The following is a 21,016-nucleotide window of genomic DNA, read 5'->3' as shown; positions in this document are numbered from 1 at the left end:
GCCAATAGTTTCTCATCAATGATTGTGCAGAGACTTCCTTCTAATGGCATAAATCTTGAATGGTGGGGCTGGGGAGTATATCAAGAGAAAAAGCAGAAAAGCTGAACTCTTAAGAAGAAAGTTTACCTCAGGAAATCTATGCCCAGATACAGATTAATACAAGATCTAAGGATCCATAGCTTTATCCCCCACCCTTGGAAACCCTATCTGAAGCATAGACCTGCAAGCCTAATTTGATGAAAAAGCATAAAAGGGGTTAAGGGAATTGATATGGGACTGGCCAAGAGAGTCAACTGGAATAAATGTAATAATACAGCAGTTAATGCCTGTCATTCTCTTCTTGACAGTAATGAATCCAATAGCAGATATATCATAGATAGTTCTAGATCTCCCAAATTAGTTGATGTCATTAACATAATTCTGTAATTATGGCTAGGCTACATTATGCTGGGGACCAAACAACCCCAAATCTCAGTAGCTTATCAAAAAAAAAATTAAGTATTTATTCTTCACTATATTTCCAATGCAGATCAACAGGGAGGCTCATTGTCATCACTCAGGTGTCCAGGCAAATGGAGGCTACATCTTGACGCATGCTTCCATAATCACTAGAGCAGTGGTAAGGAAAGGGAGTGGTAAGGGAAGGAAGGGAGATACATATGACTTCCACTCACATACCATAGAAGGCAAGGTTTTTGGCCACTTGCAACTTCAAGGAAAGGGAAAATCATATATTTAGTGAATAACACTATATGTAATATATATATATATATGTTATTATATGTACTTGTGTAATAAAATTTGCACAAATTTTAATGGGATTTTTGAGGAGAGACTTGGCAATGTTATTGAAAATTCATCCTTAAGTCTTAAAAAATAGGTAAGTATTACAAAAATCTGGGGGCAGAGAGAGAATTAGAAAGCTACAATAATTAATAGAGTATGGAAGAGAAATACATACACTGAATTAGTCAAGTCAGACTAGTACATACTAGAACTTAATATGCTGCAGTGGAAACATCACAGATCTTTGAGCATGGAACAAATAAATATTGTTGAGAAAAGCAGCTTTATATTTGGGGGAAAGTTAGTTTGGATATTTAGCTCAAATTGTATCCTAAAATAAATGGCACATAATTGTAAGCACCTTAATTGTTAAAAATTAGCTAAAAGGAATATAAATGATTTAGAAATCTCAAATAAGGAATACCTTTTAAAAAATAAATGCAATAGGAAAGTTGGCAAAGAAAAAGTTCAATAATTTGATAAGAATTTAAACCTCCCATTTGCCATTAAAAATTAAAATACAGATATCCAGGAAAATATGGCAGTTTGAACACACACTTTTACCATTGTTCCTAATAATAATAAAACTACATAAAAATATTAGTCAAGGGATTTTTTTAAGAAATAAAATAAAAGGGAAAGAAAATGAAAGAAAAATCAATAGCAATAAAATTCTGCAAGCCAGCATGTAGAACTAATTTAGCATACCTGAGAAGGTGGATTCTAAGCCTGAAGTAAGAAAAGTCAAAAAGCACCTTGATTTGCATCACTGAACCTCTAACATGTTTTGCAATTAGTGACAACAATGATTTTTTTTTTTTTGAAATGAGAATGAAAGTAGAATTTAAAACACCAAGTTCTGTTGAAAATCTGTTTCCAAATATCACCCAACCATGCAATTGTTCTTCTGCAACTAAGGCAGAGATTGTAGGTTTATTCCCTGAAGAGGATATAACAGAAGGCAGCTGGATTGGTGAACTGCAGGCACTGATGAGGGTGAGGGGTTTGATAGTGGAAACAAATTAAGTATATACTAAATGTTGAGACACCATCCTCCAAACCCACCTATCTTCTGGAACACCGTCATCCAAGTTTATAGTCTCCAGATAGGAAAATGAAAGATTCTTCTCTAAAGAATTTGTTTAGCTAGAAAGAAAAATAACTAAAAATGCTAATAGCAAGAGTTTCTCTTTGAAATAGCTTAGCCAGATTGCCCTGCACTAAAGCTCACAGTCAATAAGCACTACCCATTCAAACAGAACTATCAATCAGCTTTTTAATTTTCCACTCTTGAATGTAAATAAACAACCAAGGCATCTGAGGAAGGCATTTGATATCAAAGACAAAGACAAAAAAAAAAAAAAAAACAACTTGGAGGAAACAGAAACCATGTAGGGAGATGAAAACTTCTAAAAAATTTAAAAACCATCCTTCTTTAGAAAGATAAAAGAGCATATTCCAACCATAAAACAATGACTGGATACATGAAAAAGGAATAACACAAAGAAAAGAGCTCTTGGAAATTAAAAAATATATATATATTTATTTATATTTAATTTAAAAGTGAGTACTGGCATTGGAAGACAGAGTTGAAAAACCTCTCAAAAGTAGAGCAAAAAAAAAAAAAAATAAGAAAACTCACAGTTCAGAAGGAAGCCCAACACCCAAATCTAGAAAGAGAATAACGAAACATTAGAAAAAGAAATAAAGATGTAAACATTAAGGGAATAGTCAGTCTTTTCAGCAAATGGTATATGGAAAACTTCATTCAAAAAAATTAAGTTGTACCCTTACCTTACACTATATACAAAAATTGACTTGTCATTTTGGAGAGAGGTGGCCAAGATAATGGAGTAGGAAGACCGTGAACTCACCTCCTCCCACAGACACACCAAAATTACATCTATTTTCAGAGCAACTATCTATGAGAACAACCTGAAGACTATCAGAAAAGATTTTCCATAACAAAAGAGATAAATAAGGAAGCACAATGACTCAGGTAGGAGAAGTGGAAACATAATATAGTGAGGACCCACATCCCTGGGTCAGCAACCCACAAATAGAAGAAATATCACAATTGTAGAGGTCCATTCTAAGAAGCAAGGGGTCTGAGTCCTATATCAGGCTCCCCAGCCCTGGGTCCTGCACCAAGAAGATGAGCCCCCAGAGTATCTAGCTTTGAAAACCAGCGGGGCTTAATGTTTGAGAGAGCTGGAAAGCTATAAGAAACAGAGATGCTGCTTTTAAAGAGCATATGCAAAATCTCGCATACTCCCAAGTCCTAGCGTAATGTCAGTAGTCTGAAAGGGGCCTGGGTCGGACCCACTTGCTGATCTTGGAGATCCCCCCAGGAAGGCAGGAGGCAACTGGGACTACCCTAGGAACAAAGATGCTGGTGGCAGCCATTTTGGGGAGCTCATTCTACCATGATAACACAGGCGCTGGCAAACATCATTTTGGAATCTTCTCTCTGGATTAGCACAGGGGGCTTACCTGCCCTCCAGAAAGCAGGTACCAGCCCCAAGACACCCTGGGCTGCCCAGCTACACAGGGACCCAGCCCTGCCTGCCAGTGGGCCTGTAGCCACCACATGAGGCAGGGACTCACAGGGAACCAGCCCTCCCTACCAGTGCACCCACAGTTGTCAGTCCCACCACAACAGAAGGGCACACACAGTCCACATACTAGAGAGTATAGCTCTGGTGGCCAGAGGGGAACATACTGCTGGGTCCCTAGAATGTCTCATTCATAAGGCCAGTTCTCCAAGATTGGGAAATGTAACCAACCTACATAACACATAGAAATAAACACAGAGAGTTGGGCAAAATGAGAATAAAGAGGAATATGTTCCAAAGAGAAAAACAAAACAAAATCTCTGAAAAAGAACCAAATGAATTGGAGATAAGCAATCTACCCGCCCCCCCCCAAAAAAAGAGTTCAAGGTAATGATGGTAAAGATGTTCATGAACACAGTGAGAATTCCAACAAAGAGTTAAAAAATACAAAGAACCAATCAGAGCTGAAGAATACTATAACTGAAATAGAAAGAAAGAATAGATTAAATGATACAGAGGAATGGATTAGTGATCTGGAAGATGAAGTAGTGTATATCCCCCAAGCTGAACAGAAAAAAGAAAAATGAACTTTAAAAAATTAGGATAGTTTAAGAGACCTCTGGGGCAATATCAAGCATACTAACATTTGTATTACACAGTCCCAGAAAGAGAGAAGAGAGAGAAAGGGGTCAAGACCTTAAGAAATAATAGCTGGAAAAATTCATTAACCTGAGGAAGGAAACAGACATCCAGATCCAGGAAGCACAAAAAACTATAAATAAGATGGACCCAAAGAGGTCCACACCAAGACACATGATACTTAAAATGACAAAAATTAAAGATAAAGACAGAATCTTAAAGGCAGCAAGAAAAAAAACCAGCTAGTTATGTACAAGGGAACTTCCTTAAGACCATCTGCTAACTTTTCAGCAGAAACTATGCAAGCAAGAAGAGAGTGGCATGATACATTCAAAGTGATGCAAGGAAAAAACCTACAACCAAGAATACTCTACCTAGCAAGGATATCATTCAAAGGAAAGAAAAAGAATTTCACAGTCAAGCAAAAGCTAGAAGAGTTCAGTACCACTAAACCAGCTTGACAAAAAATGTTAAAGAGACTCTGCTAAGCAGAAAGGAAAGGCCACAACTAGAAATATAAAACTATGAAAGGAAAATTCTTACCAGTAAAGACAGACATACAGTAAAGGTAGTAGATCACCACTTGTAAAGCTAGTAAATGGTTAAAACACAAAAGTAGTAAAATCATCTATATACAATAAGTAGTTAAGGGATACACACATTAAAAAGGTATAAAATACTGCCTAAATACATGAAGCAAATAATAACAAACGAAAAGGGAGAAATTGATGGTAATACAATAATACTAGGGGACTTTAACACCCCACTTACATCAATGTACAGAAAATCCAGACAGAAAGTCAATAGGAAACATGGGCCTTAAATGAAACGTTAGACTAGATGGACTTAATAGATATCTACAGAACATTCCATTAAAAAAACAGGAGAATACACATACTTTTCAAGTCCACGTGGAACATTGTCCAGGATAGATCGCACGCTAGGCCACAAAACAAGTCTCAATAAATTTAAGAAAAATGAAATCATATTAAGTGTCTATTCTGAACACAATGGTATGAGACTAGAAATCAACTACAAGGAAAAAAACTGGAAAAAATTACAGGGAGTCTAAACAATATGCTTCTAAACAACCAATGGTCACTGAAGAAATTGAGAGAAAATAAAAATATAACTTGAGACAAATGAAAATGGAAAACAAATTGTTCCGGAATCTATGGGACACAGCCAAAGCAGTTCCAAGAGGGAAATTTATAGCAATACAGGCCTACCTCAAGAAACAACAACAACAAAAAAATCAAATGAACAATCAAATCTACACCTAAAGGAACTAGAAAAAGAAGAGCAAACAAAACCCAAACTTAGTAGAAGAAAAGAAAGAAAGATCAGAACAGAAATAAATGAAACAGAGATGAAAAAAGAATAGAAAAGATCAATTAAGCTAAAAGCTGGTTCTTTAAAAAGATAAACAAAATTAATAAAACTTTAGCCAGAATCACCAAGAAAAAAAGGAAGAGGGCCCATAAAAATAAAATCAGAAATGAAAAAGAAGTTACAACTGTCACCACAGAAATAAAAAGATCATAAGAGGTTAGTACAATATGTACCAATTAGTACAAATATGCCAATAAAATGGACAACTTAGAAGAAATGGATACATTGCTAGAAATGTGCAATCTCTGGGATTGACATATGTACACTATTGACACTATGTGTAAAATAGATAACCAATGAGAACCTACTGTATAGCACAGGCAACTCTACTCAGTGCTCTGTGGTGACCTAAATGAGAAGGAAATCCAAAAAAGAGGGAATATATGTATACCTGCAGCTGATTCACTTTTCTGTACAGTGTAAACTAACACAATATTGTAAAGCAACTATACTCCAATAAAAAAATAAAGATAAATTTTAAAAAAACCTAAAAACAAAAAAGAAATGTACAATCTAAGAGTGAATTAGGAAGAAATAGAAAATATGGACAAAATGATTACCATTAATGAAATTGAATCAATAATCCAAAAACTCCCAACAAACAAAAGTCGAGGACCAGATGGCTTCACAGGCGAATTTTACCCATATCATTCTCAAGTATTAAAAAAAATTAAATAGGCCAGCATTCTATGAGGCCAGCATCACCCTGATACCAAAACCAGACAAAGATACCACAAAAAAAGAAAATTACAGGCCACTGATGAACGTAGATGCAAAACTCTCAGCAAAGTATTAGCAAACTGAATTCAATAATACATTAAAAGGATAATGCGCCATTATGAGGTGGGATTTATCCCAGGGATGCAAGGAAGCTTCAGTATCTGCAAATCAATCAATATAATGAACCAAATTAACAAATTGAAGAATAAAATCCATATGATCATCTCAATAGATGCAGAAAAAGCTTCTGACAAAATTCAACATCCATTTATGATAAAAACTCTTAACAAAATGGGTGTGGTGGGAACAGATCTCAACATAATAAAGGCCATATATGACAAACCTTCAGCCAATGTCATACTCAGTGGTGAAATCTGAAAGCATTTTCTCTGAGATCAGGAACAAGACAAAGATGCTCACTTTCATCACTTTTATTCAACATAGTATTGGAAGTTCTAGCCACAGTGTCAGACAAGAAGAAGCAATAAATACCATCCATATTGGAAAAGAAGAAGTAAAACTGCCACTGTTTGCAGATGACATGATACTATATGTAGAAAATCCTAAAGATGCTACCAAAAACTATTTAAACTAATAAATGAATTCGGTAAAGTTGTAGGAGAGAAAATTAATATACAGAAATATGTTGTACTTCTATACACTTATAATAAACTATCAGAAGGAGAAATTAATAAAACAATTCCATTTATAATTGCATCAAAAAGAATAAAATACCTAGGAATAAATCTAACCAAAGAGATAAAAGACGAGTAATCTAGAAACTGCAAGACATTGGTGAAAGAAATTGAAGATGACACAAACAAATGGAAAGATAAACCATGCTCATGGATTGGAAGAATTAATGTTGTTAAAATGATCATACTGCCCAAGGCTATCTATAGATTCAATGCAAACCCTATCAAAATACTACAGGCATTGGGCTTCCCTGCTGGCAGTGGTTGAGAATCTGCCTGCTAATGCAGGGGACACGGGTTCGAGCCCTGGTCTGGGAGGATCCCACATGCCGCGGAGCGACTAGGCCCATGAGCCACAACTACTGAGCCTGTGCGTCTGGAGCCTGTGCTCCGCAACAAGAGAGGCCACGATAGTGAGAGGCCCGTGCACCACTATGAAGAGTGGCCCCCACTTGCCGCAGCTAGAGAAAGCCCCCGCACAGAAACAAAGACCCAGCACAGCCAAAAATAAATTAATTAATTAATTAATTAATTAAAAAAAGAAAATACTACAGGCATCTTCCACAGAACTAGAAAAAATAATTGTAAAATTTGTATGGAAACACATAAGACCCTGAATAGCCAAAGCAATCTTGAAAAAGAAGAACAAAGCTAGAGCTATCAAGAGCCCTGATTTCAAACTATACTACAAAGCTACAGTAATCAAAACACTATGGTACTGGCACAAAAACTGACACGTAGATCAATGAAACACAATTGAGAGCCTTAGAAATAAACCCATACTTGTAAGATCAACTAATCTAAGACAAAGGAGGCAAGAATATACAATGAAGATACAGCCTCTTCAATAAATGGTGTTGAGAAAAATGGACAGCTGCATGCAAAAGAATTAAACTGGACTACTTCTCACACCATGTACAAAAGTAAATTCCAAATGGATTAAAGACTTAAATGTAAGACCTGACACCATAAAATTCCTACAGTATATGTTTTATTGCCTATGTTTGGCAGTATGCACTTTGACATTGGTCTTAGCAATATTCTTTGGATCTGTCTCCTCAGGCAAGGCCAACAAAAGCAAAAATAAACAAATGGGACTACATCAAACTAAAGAGCTTTGCAAGGTGAAGGAAACTATCAACAAAATGAAAAAGCATCTTACTGAATGGGAGAAGATATTTTCAAATTCTATATTTGATAAGGAGTTAGTATCCAAAATGTACAAAGAACTCATACAACTCAATATCAAAAAACAAACAACCTGATTAAAAAACGGGCAGAGGACCTGAAGAGACGTTTTTCCAAAGAAGATACTCAGATGGCCAACAGATACATGAAAAGATGCTCAATGTCCCTAATCATCAAGGAAATACAAATCAAAACCACAATGAGATACTACTTCACACCTGTCAGAATGACTTATCATTAAAAAAGCAACAAATAACAAGTGTTGACGAGAATGTGGAGAATAGGGAACCCTTGTGCACCATTGGTAGGATTGTAAGTTGGTACAGCCACTATGATAAATAGTATGTAAGTTCTTCAAAAAATTAAAAATAGAATTGCCATATGGTCCAGCAATTTCACTTCTGGGTATTTACCTGAAGAAAACAAAAACACTAATTTGAAAAGATATATGCATACCACTGTTCATTGCAGCACTATTTATAATAGCTAAGATATGGAAGCAATCTAAGTGTCCACTGATAAATAAATGGATAAAGAAGATGTGTGTGTATATATATATATATATATATATATATATATATATATATATATACACATATATATATATATATATATATATACACATATATATATATATACATATATATATGGCAATATATAATGGAATATTACTCAGCCATAAAAAAAGAAATCTTGCCATTTGCAACAACATGGATGGATCTAGAGGGTATTGGGCTAAGTGAAATAATTCAGAGAAAGACAAATATTATGTGATCTCACATGTGGAATCTAAAAAACAAAACAAACAAATAAAACAAAATGAAAACAGACTCATAGATACTGAGAACAAATAGATGGTTGCCAGAGGGGAGGGGATAGGGGGCAAAATAGGTAAAGGGGATTAAGAGGTACAAACCTCCAGTTACAAAATAAATAAGCCAATGCATGTAATATATGTATAAGTAATATTGCCAGTAATATAATAACTTTGTAAGTAGTAACTTTGTATGGCGACAGATGTTTTCTATACTGATTGTGGTGATCATTTCATAATGTATGCAAATGTCAAAGCATTATGTAGTACACCTGAAATTAACATATTGTACATCAACTATATTTCAACAAAAATTTTAATTAACTTGAAATAAATCAAAGAACTAAATCTAAGATCTAAAACTATGAAAGCCTTAGAAGAAAACATAGAGGGAAAGTTTTGTGACATTGGATTTTGCAGTGATTTCTTGGATATAACATCCAAAACACAGGCAACAAAAGAAAAAGATAAATAGACTTTATCAAAATTTAAAACTTCTGTGTATCAAAGGACACAACACAAAGAAAAGGCAATCCATTGAATTGGTGAAAATATTGAAAATCATATGTCTGCCAAGGTAAAAGTATTAATATCCAGACAACATAAAGAACCTCTACAATTCAACAATAAAAAAATAAGCCAATTTAAAAATAAATAAAGTTCTTGATAGACATTTCTCAAAAGAAGGTTTACAAATAGCCATTAAGCACACGAAAAGATGCTCAGCATCACTAGTCATTAGAGAAACACAAATAAAAAACAATTAGATACAACTTCGCACCCATCAATATGGTTACTTACTCTCAGTAAAACAAAAAATTATACTAGAAAAGAAAAGAAGTCATAGTAAATGCTATATGACTTGACTGTAGTAGCATTTTGCATAGCTAAAATAATAAACACTGAATATTGATCTAACCAATATTATGAAAATGATATTAGGAAGAGGAGGAATAGGAAGTTCTATGTGTGTGAGTGTGTTTGTGGTGTGGGGGTAATAGTAGATCTGGAATATGGAAACAGAGCTACAGTCCCATTTTCCATACTGGAAAGTCAAAAGTTAAAAATAAAAACTCAAGGAGCAGCACTATAAGGATGTTATTGAAAGCTATGGAAGGAAAGATCAAAAGAAATAGTTGAAAGAATTGAAAGTGTTTGCCTCTGGAGCATGGCAAAATTTGGATTGCCTGGGCAGTACTCTTTGCCCTAATAAAGTTACAAAACTGATTAAATATTTTAAAACTAGGCTTTAAACCACAAACTGAGAAGAATATTTAAAATACAGCTTAGATCACTATAAATGAATACAAAACAGAAAAAAAATCACTAAAAAGCTTAAGAAAATTGTTCAACCTCACTAATAATTAGAGAAGTGAAAATGAGATGGTATTTTATTTTTCTCTATAAAAAGCAAAGATTACCTAAAATGAAAATACTCATTACAAAGCACACAACAGTTAACTAGTAAGAAGTAGTTTAGAAATGTATATTATCAGTGTTAAGACAGTTAATACCTTTTACTCTAATAATTCTACTTCTAAGAATATATCCATAAAAAATAAGACATTCATCATAAGTATTGTTAAGATTAGTAAAATATTCCAAATGTCAAATGATAAAACAATTAAATAAATTGTATGTCCTACACATTTTTGTGATATGAAATTTTATGTGAGAATTGAAACATTCATTTTTGAAGAATTTTGAATGATATAAGTAAATGTTCTCAATATAATATTAGGAAATGTCCTAAAATATCGGATTGTAGGATCTCAGGTAACTTGTAATTTTCCATGTATTTTCTGTATTTTCTAAAATTTTTCCAATGAATACACATTATTTTTAAATTAGCTAAACCAAAAATAAGTATTCTTTTTTTAAAGTATTCTTATCTAAAATAGCATCTGGCTAACTGCCCTTCACTCACTCTCTCCCACTTGCCACTAATATAGTTACAAGAAATCCTAAAAACCCACATGTGGAATCAATAAGAATCTGAGAGAAAATTCTCCAATCATGTAATGCTGGGTGTAATAATTAAGAAAACAATGAATTAATGTAAAGACCTCAAAGGAAATAGAAATTTTTTGGAGAGCTGGTTCACCATAGATCTGAAATCTAGGGAAGAGAGTAGGAGAGGAGGATAATTTTCAGAGGTATCCCAGGAGCATAGGATGAGAGCCTAGTGATTAGATTATCATATCCTAGGAGCATGTTGTTAGTGTTGATACTAAAAGAATGAGGGTGGGATTAGGCCCGCTTCTCTTGTAAAGAGGATAATTGGTTCAAGTCTGGTCCTAAACGCTTAGATGGATATAGTGAGGGCTTTGGGTTACTAGTTTTCCAACTCTTTAAAGCCCAATGAGAAGACAGTACTTCAGTAGTCAGAAGAAAAAATAATTTTATAGTCATGTTTAAGAGTGAGGAAGATTTGAGGATTGGTTGGGAAGTGTAAAAAGAGTTATGGATGTTTAAAATAGCTGCTATAGGGATTTCCCTGGTGGTCCAGTGGTTAACACTTGGAGCTTCCAATGCAGGGGGCATGGAACTAAGATCCCACATGCCATGTGGTGCAGCCAAAAAAAAAAAAAAATTTTTTTTAAAGTAATAAAAGGTTAAAATGGTAAATTAAAAAAAAAATAAAATAGCTGCCATATGAAGTAGAGGGACAAGATCATAGATACACATAGCATATACATACAAATGTATGTACAACAGTTAAGTTTTCAATTGGAGCAAAAATCTCATATTGCCAAGATTACCTTTCTAAATCCCTTTTATACTCAGGATGTGAGCTCTTGAAAACTCAAAACCAAAGAATTAACTTTTGGTTTCTATCGGTTTGTTATCTGTGGCTGTCTTTTTTCCAAGGGAAGTGGAAGCCAAGGTCTGATTGGGGTAGAGGGAATAAAGTAGGAGTTTTTGAAAAAGGATTATTTATCTCCCTTTGCTGGACACATACGGTTGGCTTTGCTCAAATGAAGTACACTTCTCTATAGAAATATTGCTAAGGGTCAAGATCATAAATCCAGAGATTATGTGATTTTTCTTTCAGCAATCTGGATGTAGTTGCAGAAAAAGTCAGAAACTTCACTTCAGTTTGAAAATTTGTTTGTAGGACAAGTGAGACCAAAGTAAAAGGAAACAAGGAAACTGGGAGTTCTGGTAATAGAGTTGCTAAAGAAATCAACCAGGACATCTCAGACAAGTGACAACAGAAGGACCGAAAAGATTTAGGAGAAAAGCAATAGGTAAATTGACTATGTAGTGGAAACAAGAGAACTAGTCATAAGAGTAGGAAGTTGTGCCCAACATTTGGATGTATGAATTAAGGATTTCAGAGGTAGATATATAAATTACCAGTTAACATCATAATAGGAATGAGAGGTATTCTCAATAAAATCAGCAACAAATTAGGGGTATTTACCATTACTATTATTATTTAATATTGTTCTGGAAGTCTTAAACAATGCATTGAACCATGAGGCAGAAATGAGAGCTACAACCGTTGGAAAGGAGAAAATGAAGCTATTATTTGAATATAGTATTGTCTTATACCGAAAAAAAAAAAATCAAACAAAAGCTGTTAGATTTTAAAATATAAATAAATGAATAAATAAAATACAGTAAAGCCAAGTGGCTGAATATAAGAGAAAATTCAAATATCAATGGCTTTCTCTCATATCAGCAGGAAGGAGACAAAGACAAAAAAGATCCAGCATACATGTAGTTGTAAACTAAATCAAACTAAGTATTTTAGACAGGAATGTGGAATAATGTCAGGTGCTCTTTTGAGCAAATGCTAATAGCTCTAAAATAGGTAAGCTGAAATGTTCTTTAACTTACCTAGTTGTTCTTATCATATTCTTCAAAAGAACTAGAAGTTTACATGTTCTAAAACTTTTCCTATTTAAGATGTTTGTATCTAGAGTTGCAAATCAAAATAAATCATTATACAGCTCAGAAATTTATATTATATATTATAAACTGCTAGTGTCATCTTTTTTAAACATAACTGCCATTTGTAATTATCTTCTTGCAGTTCCTTTGGAAGGACTAAGAAGCCAAAGCCAGTTTGAAGAGATGAGATCAAGCTACATTAGAGAGCTCATCAAGGCAATTGGTTTGAGGCAAAAAGGAGTTGTCCCTAGCTCACAGCGTTTCTACCAACTTACGAAACTTCTTGATAACTTGCATGATGTAAGTATTTTGTTTTCTAGAATATTAATGATTCTTTTCTGAATTATATCTATAACTTCTTAAATGTGAAATATAAATTTTACTTCATGTGTTTTCTTCAAATTTATATTTGTACTTACATTTTAAAAACCTGCATCATACTGCTCAGAATTTATATTATGCTTTTTTCATTTTCAGTGTAGATCACCCAAATATCCTTTTACTAGTATTTGTATAATTTGAGAGTAATTTAATGGTTGATAGGAATTGTGACACATTTTTCTGAATATGCTCTCAAATGTTTTTGTCTTAAGCTAGAAAAGATTTTATGTATACAGGAAAAGCAAAGATATGGATGTGGAGAATAAGACTCTCATACCATTTTGGATGGAGTTATAAGTCAGTAACAGTGCTAATGGACAATCTGGCAGCATGTAGCAGTAGTTAAAGTTTGTGTGCTTTTCAAATTCCCACATTTAGGGCTTATCTTAAATAAATAATTAGACAAGTATTTAAGATATGTATGCATCATTGCCTATACAAGAGGAAAAAAACCCTAGAAATACCTGACACCAAAACTGGGTAAATAAAATAAGATATATGGGGTTAGTCGAGACATATTGCATACAAGCTTTTATCACTACTGTGTTCAGAAACCACACTAAAATAACAACAAAGCATAAAAAAGCTCTCTACTCACCAGGTCAAATTTGAGGCCTCACTGCTGAATATGAACCGACAACCAAGATTATTAGCCATTTAGATAAAGCCTCTAAAATGTAAGGCAGAGAGCAAAATAAACAGAAAAAAAATGTAACTTAAAGGAAAAAGCAAGAGTGCAGAAAATAGAAGAAAGCTTCAAAAAATTAAGATATTCAGAGAAATAAGAATGATGTTGCATCCATGAAACAAGAATAGAAAACATTTTAAAAGGAACATTTAGCAAGAAAACACTTTTGGATAATTAAAGAAGAGCAGAAATTAAAAATTCAATATAAATATAAAACTCAGGAAATATAAATCTCAGGAAAACCCAGAAAAAAATAACAAAAAAGATAAAGATATGAAAAAGTAGAGAGATAGCAAATTTAGGGGATTAATCCATGGGGTTCCATTCTCCAGTTAGTAGTAATTTCCAGAAGAAAGAAGAGAGAAAATCAAGGCGAGGAAATTATGTAAGAAATCATAAAAGAAAAGTTTCTAGAACTGAAGGATATGAGTTTTCTGAGTGTAAGGGCCCAGTATACAGGCACAGCACAACTGAACCAAGGCACATTGTAAAATTTCAGCATACCTGGAATAAAGAGGGTATCGTAAAATATACCAATGAAAAAAGAAATAAGTCACATCAAATCATCAGGATTCAGAAGGATGTTGGGCTTCTCAATAGCAATACTGGAACCCAGAAAACAATAGAGCAATATCTTCAGAATTTTCAAGGAAAGAAAAATCTTCAACAAGTTTTTTACCAGCCAAACCATAAAACAAATATGATGGCATCATAAAAGTATTTTCAGACTTGCAAGATCTCATAGAGATTACCTCAAATACAAACTTTCTCAAGGGCACCTGCAGGATTTCTTACAACAAAACACTGGAGTAAGCCAAAGTAGAAGATTCAACCCAAGAGAGATGCAAAGGGGTGTCCCAGCACACTAACTAATGCAGAGGATTTCAGGACACTAATACCAAGAAAAAAATGGAACTGAGCTATTACCAATTGCATGAACATATTGAAGTGAGTCTTTACAGTTCTGTCAGAAAATCTGACTATGGCTTTGTGATATAGAAAAAACAAAGGAAACAGAAACGAAAGGTGATTAACCCTAGCAAAATTAAAGTAAGTCATATAAGAAAGAAAATGTAATCCAGCAGGAAACAATAAAAATCTTTGTAATATAAATGTTAGATATCGATTTAGCCAATAATTGAGATATAAATATATAGAGAATGGAGAGAAGAGAAAGTGTGTGTAGTTGAGGAGGGGGGTATATAGTACAAGAGAGCTAAATCCTCATTTAATAGAAACTTAATCAATAATGTAAACTTTGGAAAATAAAATTTATTAGAAATACACAGATAAATATCAAATGACACAGGCTAAAGAAGTTTAAAGTGGTTACATCTGTGTTGTTGCTACTGTTGTTTTTGTTGCTATATGTCTTCCAGTACTAGCTGACTTTCAAAATTATGTACATGAATTACTTTGAAAAAATTAAAATTAGATTAAAATGGATTGTGCTGGGTTGTTTGTACTGAAATAAAAGAGTCTATATATTGTCTATACGTTGTTATATGAAAAAGCTCGATTAAGAAATAGACTATAAAATAATTTCATTTATGGAAATATATATGCATGTGTGTATATTATGTGTATACCTGAGTATGTATTAAAAAAAAACCTTGAAATATACCAAAATGTTCACCTGGTTATCCTGTGGGTTTACAGAATACTTTCATTTCTTTAAATCTTTCTATATATTAGGATATTTTGTCATGAGTATGTAATATTTTACATATTATGCTAGAAAGTGGAGGGAGATGTTTTCAGTTCGGTAAGAAAAAACGTCTTAAGTATTTCTATTATTAGAAAAATAAGCTGCCATGTTTGTATAGTATATTAATATATTATTTTTCTTACATGTTTCCTATCCATTTGTTAAACCAACAGCTTGTCAAACAACTTCATCTGTACTGCTTGAATACATTTATCCAGTCCCGGGCACTGAGTGTTGAATTTCCAGAAATGATGTCTGAGGTTATTGCTGCACAATTACCCAAGATCTTGGCAGGGATGGTGAAACCTCTTCTCTTTCATAAAAAGTGAATGCCGTTTTTATCTTTAAAAAATTAAATTTTGTCTGTTTTTGTTTTGGTCAGGATTATGAGGTCTCGGGTTTTTACAATGTTCTTCTCAAAGCCTTACATTTATAACATATCGTACTGTGTAAATTTCAGATAAAAGTTGTGAGGTTTAATTGATTTCCTTTATAAAGCATAATTTGAATTTTTAGTGTTTTTGTGTACCCATATTTTCTTTAAGAGTTTACAAGATTGAAAAAGTATTAGGTTGATTGTTAAAGTTAATCTTATATCATTTCATGCCATTTAGGTGAGATTTTTAACTTTCACATATAACAAATCTTCTACCTTAGAGAAAAAAAAATCTTAAACATAAAAATAAAAAGTTATTATATGTTCTTTCTATATAATAGCTCCCTTTGGCTCCCTAACTATATTTACAAAAATGAAACCTTAAAATGGTATACAAAATTCTGTCTATATGAGTGTATATACATTTTCGTGAGAAGGAAATTTATAACCTTAATCAGATTCTCCAAAGGGTTTTTAATGCAAAAAATGTACAGAAAAAAGAGTTTAAAATTCTTGAAATAGATTGATGCTCCTCAAACTAGGATGACCAGCTTATATGTTAAGACTGTTTCCCAGATTGGAAACACAAGTCTCTAAGAAAGTTATTAAGGAGAGCCATAGCATTATGACAAGAGCATTATGGGTTTTGTAGTATTTTACTAATCTTTTTTTGGGAATTGTCCTGTAATAAGGTATTCTGTATCAAAATAGGAAGTAGGAAGTCAGAGAGTCTGTGGCCTAACTCCACTCCTTACATCTAGGGCATGTGGAAAGTCACTTAACCTTACTGAGTCTCACCTTTAATATTGGTGTAATAATAACTTTCCGGTAGAATGTTCCTTTCGGTGAGAGCTTCTTACTCACTTCTCAAATCAAAGAAGAAAGGAAGAAAGGCAAGCAGGGAGGGAGGAAAGGTGGGAAGAAAAAAAAAAGGAGGGAAGAAAAAAAAAGAAATATTACTCTCTTTCTCCACTCGGTAGGACATATTGGACAAATCACAGTTAAAAAATTTTGAGTGTCTCTGATCCAATCTAAGAGATATTTCAGGAAACATTAGAAACTGGCTGAAAGTAATACAACCAATTACAATAACTAGAAAACCCACAATTCACATTGTTATATGAGCTGAAAATATCCCTTTAGGAGACAAACAAGAGTTCTTTTCTGAGGTGTCACTGGAGATCCATTAAAAAAAAAGAATACACACACACATACATAAAACAGGAAGAACCACTGGTAAAAATCAAAACCTATAACTTTTTTTCCTAGATAAAATAATTTATACCAATTTTAAGCATATATATATATGTATAATTTTTAACAGCTTGAAGAAACTAGTAGACAATTCTTTTTTGAAATTTCTTTAAAATTGGATGTTACCTTACAAATAAAACATCCTACCTTATGCAGATTAATAGTTGTTAATGAGAAAATCAAAGAAACTCTGAAAACAATACAGAAAACATTTACTGAAGTGTCTGATTTCTTAATGCATTTTTAAATTACCCATTCCCTTCAACTGATAAATACTTGCAGTTTACCAAGGGAAAGTAACATAGAATAATCTTAATGAATAGTAATATGACCCCCAAAACAAGATAAAGTGATTTCATCTGATCAAAAAAATTGGCCTGATAATGTTACCATAACTGTTTCTTGCCAATAACTTCTTCAATTTTCAAAATGAATTAACTATAGAGCATGTGTAAACAGTGAATCCTCATAAGGGATGTGAAATAAGGATTAAAACAAGTTCCAACCAGGGCCCTTGGCTTGGGTTCTTTAGGTCCATGTGGCATATAGATAATATACAAATTTTATAATGCTTGGTTATAACTTTCAATAAGAGTTTAACCCAAGAATTCCAAATAGTCTTAACATTAGTATAAAAATGGTCTGTTCCTTAGTATGTCTATCTACATGTCTTTTTCTATGACTACATATGTATTACAATAGACTGTGGACTGCTCTTTAGTCCTTCAAAGTCTTAAACACACAGACTCATTCTGTCTCCATCCTCCAGACCAAAGTTATTTTCCTAAAAAGATCCAATTTTGCCATTACCTCACGTGAAAATGTTCACTGACTTCCAGTCACCTACTGCAGTGCTTCTCAACTATAGCTGCACATTACGGTCTCCAGGGGAGCTTTTTAGCAATACCCTTTCCTGGGCTCCATCCTCAGACATTATATTTTAATTGGTCCACTCTTATTAATGCGGGCACATGATAGTCACTCTGAAATGGTGTTGAAGCATCAATTTCTGTAACTTTACTCTCTTTACTTTCCTCTGTCATACATTCATCTTATGTTCCAGCCACACAAATCTTTTTACCACCAATCTTCTGCCTTAATTTCCCCCCTTTGATACCAGTCCTATCTCAACCTTCAAGACTCAGCCAAACATACTTCTGTCGTGTGTTCCCTGCATCTTCCAGATAGTGACTTGTTTCCTCCTAAGGATCCGCATGTATTTTGTGCACATCTGGATCACAATAGTGTGTTATTCTGTATTGTTACTCTACTACTAGTCTGAGAGCCACTTTGAGATGATAGGACAATAGCGTTCCTCGGCTGGGAGTTGAATGACATGTTCTCTGGGTTTGGTATCGCCATGGATCTCTCTTTCTTTTGTTACATCGGGGCATATTTCTGTATGCATGGCTTTATCACGTTCTCTTCCCATGCTCCCTAACTTCATCTCTTTAAATTTTCCACCTTTCTTTGCTACTTTGTGAGCTCTCTCCTTGTACTGACTATAACATAGGCGAATATAAGTACATTATTTATTTATTAAGAACACATTTTATGCTCCCTGTGCTAAATTTTAAAACGGAATGGCGTATTAGTTCCCTCCCTAAGAAAAATTCCACAAACACAATTGTTTCTTATATTTGTTGCCCTAAATTGTTTTGTATTATAAACCTCAGTATACAAAATTTTCTCATCTCTGATTTCATTCAATAAATATTTATTGAGTGCCTGCTGTTAGCACAAGAAAACCTAGATGTCTAAATACTAGGATTTAATATTTCAAGTTAAGGTTTAAAAAATGAAAGAAAGCTTTTGGAAAAGAACATGACATCACCAAATGGAAGATATCTAGCCTCTAAATCTTTTCCTCTACAAATTCCTGCCAACTAATGTCTCCATTGCTATGTAGTAGCCATAACCTTTATCTTAATTTTATAGGTCATGTTCTTTCTGGTGGCTCTAAAGTGAAATTAAATCATAAGAAGACAGGTTATATATCAGAAAATACTTGAAGGGTACTGAAATAGATTATTGAGTTAATAAAAATATTTCCCTTAAAAAGGTTTGAGAAGCCATTTGAGTCTGAAGCAATTATACCTCCAGTGTCAGTTGTTATGTAACAATTGTGTTTTTATTAAAAAACATGGCACTTTTATATTGGGCAGTACTATTATTTTTCACATTTAGCATTAAAATAATTTGTTGCAACACAGATAATATGCAAATATGGTGGTCAATATGTTTTCTACAAAAACAATGCCTTTCAAATAGCCATACCAGGTCAACCTGTAACTTCTAAATTATCCACAGCTACAGTGATATATTTGACAATGAGTATTGTGTAGAGAGCTGATCCAGGCCTGCACTCCATTTCTCTGCCATTTAGTACCTGGATGAGCTTGAGCAAGTCATTAACCTCTCTGATTAAACCTGCCTTGCTAATTGTTTTGTAATTAATGGAAATGAAAATGAAAAAGTGTACAGGTGTTCAGAAACAGTAACTGCTATTATTTTGTTTTCATTAAGCCATAGTTCTGGTTATGATTTTATCAAATTAATCTGATATATTCTATAGTGAAACCAAGGAATCTAGAAAATGAAGTTGCTTTATTGCTATCTGTATGTACATATGAATATTTAATATATTTGATTTGAAATTATAGCTCAAAAGTCTTCAATTAATTTCTTCCTCTGAAAAAAATATAGTCTTTTGAGCTTGAGGCCTGCTTTATCAAAAATCTAAAGAGCCTATCACCCTTTGATTATAATATTAAGAGTAATAGTACTGATTTTGACCTTTTTAAAAAAGTATTTCTTTAAAATATAGAGAGCTGGACTAAAACACAGCCCTTCCAAAAATCTATGCTATATACTACATGCTTAGATTATTTTACTATGGTACTAATTCTGCAAAAAGGAACAATGGGCCTAGGAATCATGATAAAGTCATCAACTCCCAAAATAACTTTCTATCCTTAAGACTATGGTATAAAATTCCCAGGAGACATCTTTATGTCTGTCTTGATCTTGCATTCCTTTGGTGAGATAGCTATTAAATTTCTGGAGGTTTTTGTGTGAATACCTGAGCAATTTCTCTCATGTACACTTACCCTTTACACACCAGATTTCAGGATAGAATATGAATCCTTTTAAGTATCTTTACAATCTCCAGAGCATTATGTATAAGCGCTCAAAATTTTAAAAAAAAATTTGTTTTTAAATTTAAAGATACTTCATTTTTATACTCAAGAATTCAACAACCATGTCTCTACTGATAAAGTTAAATCCACAAGCAGACAACCCAAGAAAGGGCATAACTATCTTTTCCTCAAAGTATGCCTTTTAAATACCCGTTGGATAAGGGGAATTTTCACATCTCAAATTTTACAGGAAATACATAGCCAGAAAATCTCACAAGTTTGCCAGGTCCTAAATTGCTTATCCACACTAGACTAAATCATGTAATGATTTTAATGAAGAAAAAATTGCTTGATTTCTGTGGTTTCGCTGTATTTTCCTTACTCAATGTTCAGTGAAAAGACAGTCTCTGTCTCCATCTAGCATCCATTTTCTATTTAATGTACCATTATTCCGTACTCCCGGGTCCTTATTAAATCTAAAAATTGAATAAAAAGCAGTAAAATAAATGACTACTTACTTCATATTATGGAATCCAATCCAGCCTGGATTGGTCTACATCCATAGTATGAATCAAGAAGGTGAACTGGGCCAAGATAATTGCATTCAGGTTGGATCACATCCCCATATAAGTTCAGGAAAAGTCCCTACAGACCATCAGTTACTTGGGGCCAATAAAATCTGTACCTCCAGAGTTAGGCATGAAACAGGGTGGCTTAAAAATTTGAAAAAAAAGCCAAGAGTAGTTTTCTTTAATTATTTTAATAATTAATTTATTTAAT

General features: G+C 33.4%; 1 protein-coding gene across 2 annotated transcripts in view; it reads left to right on the top strand.

The window, feature by feature from the left end:
• The window catches only part of PGR (progesterone receptor), a 105,062-nt gene extending 89,081 nt beyond the window's left edge, over positions 1-15,981 (top strand). For both annotated transcript variants that reach the window (XM_057552786.1, XM_057552785.1), the window contains 2 exons: positions 12,832-12,989; positions 15,640-15,981. In XM_057552786.1, the coding sequence (XP_057408769.1) occupies positions 12,832-12,989; positions 15,640-15,795 (314 nt within the window). In that variant the 3' untranslated portion in view covers positions 15,796-15,981. The remainder of the gene's footprint in view (positions 1-12,831; positions 12,990-15,639) is intronic.
• Positions 15,982-21,016: the final 5,035 nt, after the last annotated feature.

The sequence above is a fragment of the Balaenoptera acutorostrata genome, chromosome 9 (genome assembly GCF_949987535.1).
Source record: "Balaenoptera acutorostrata chromosome 9, mBalAcu1.1, whole genome shotgun sequence".
NCBI classification, from domain to species: Eukaryota; Metazoa; Chordata; class Mammalia; order Artiodactyla; family Balaenopteridae; genus Balaenoptera; species Balaenoptera acutorostrata.
The sequence above is the reverse complement of the archived record's forward strand: the minus strand, read 5'-3'. Positions and strand labels throughout refer to the sequence as shown.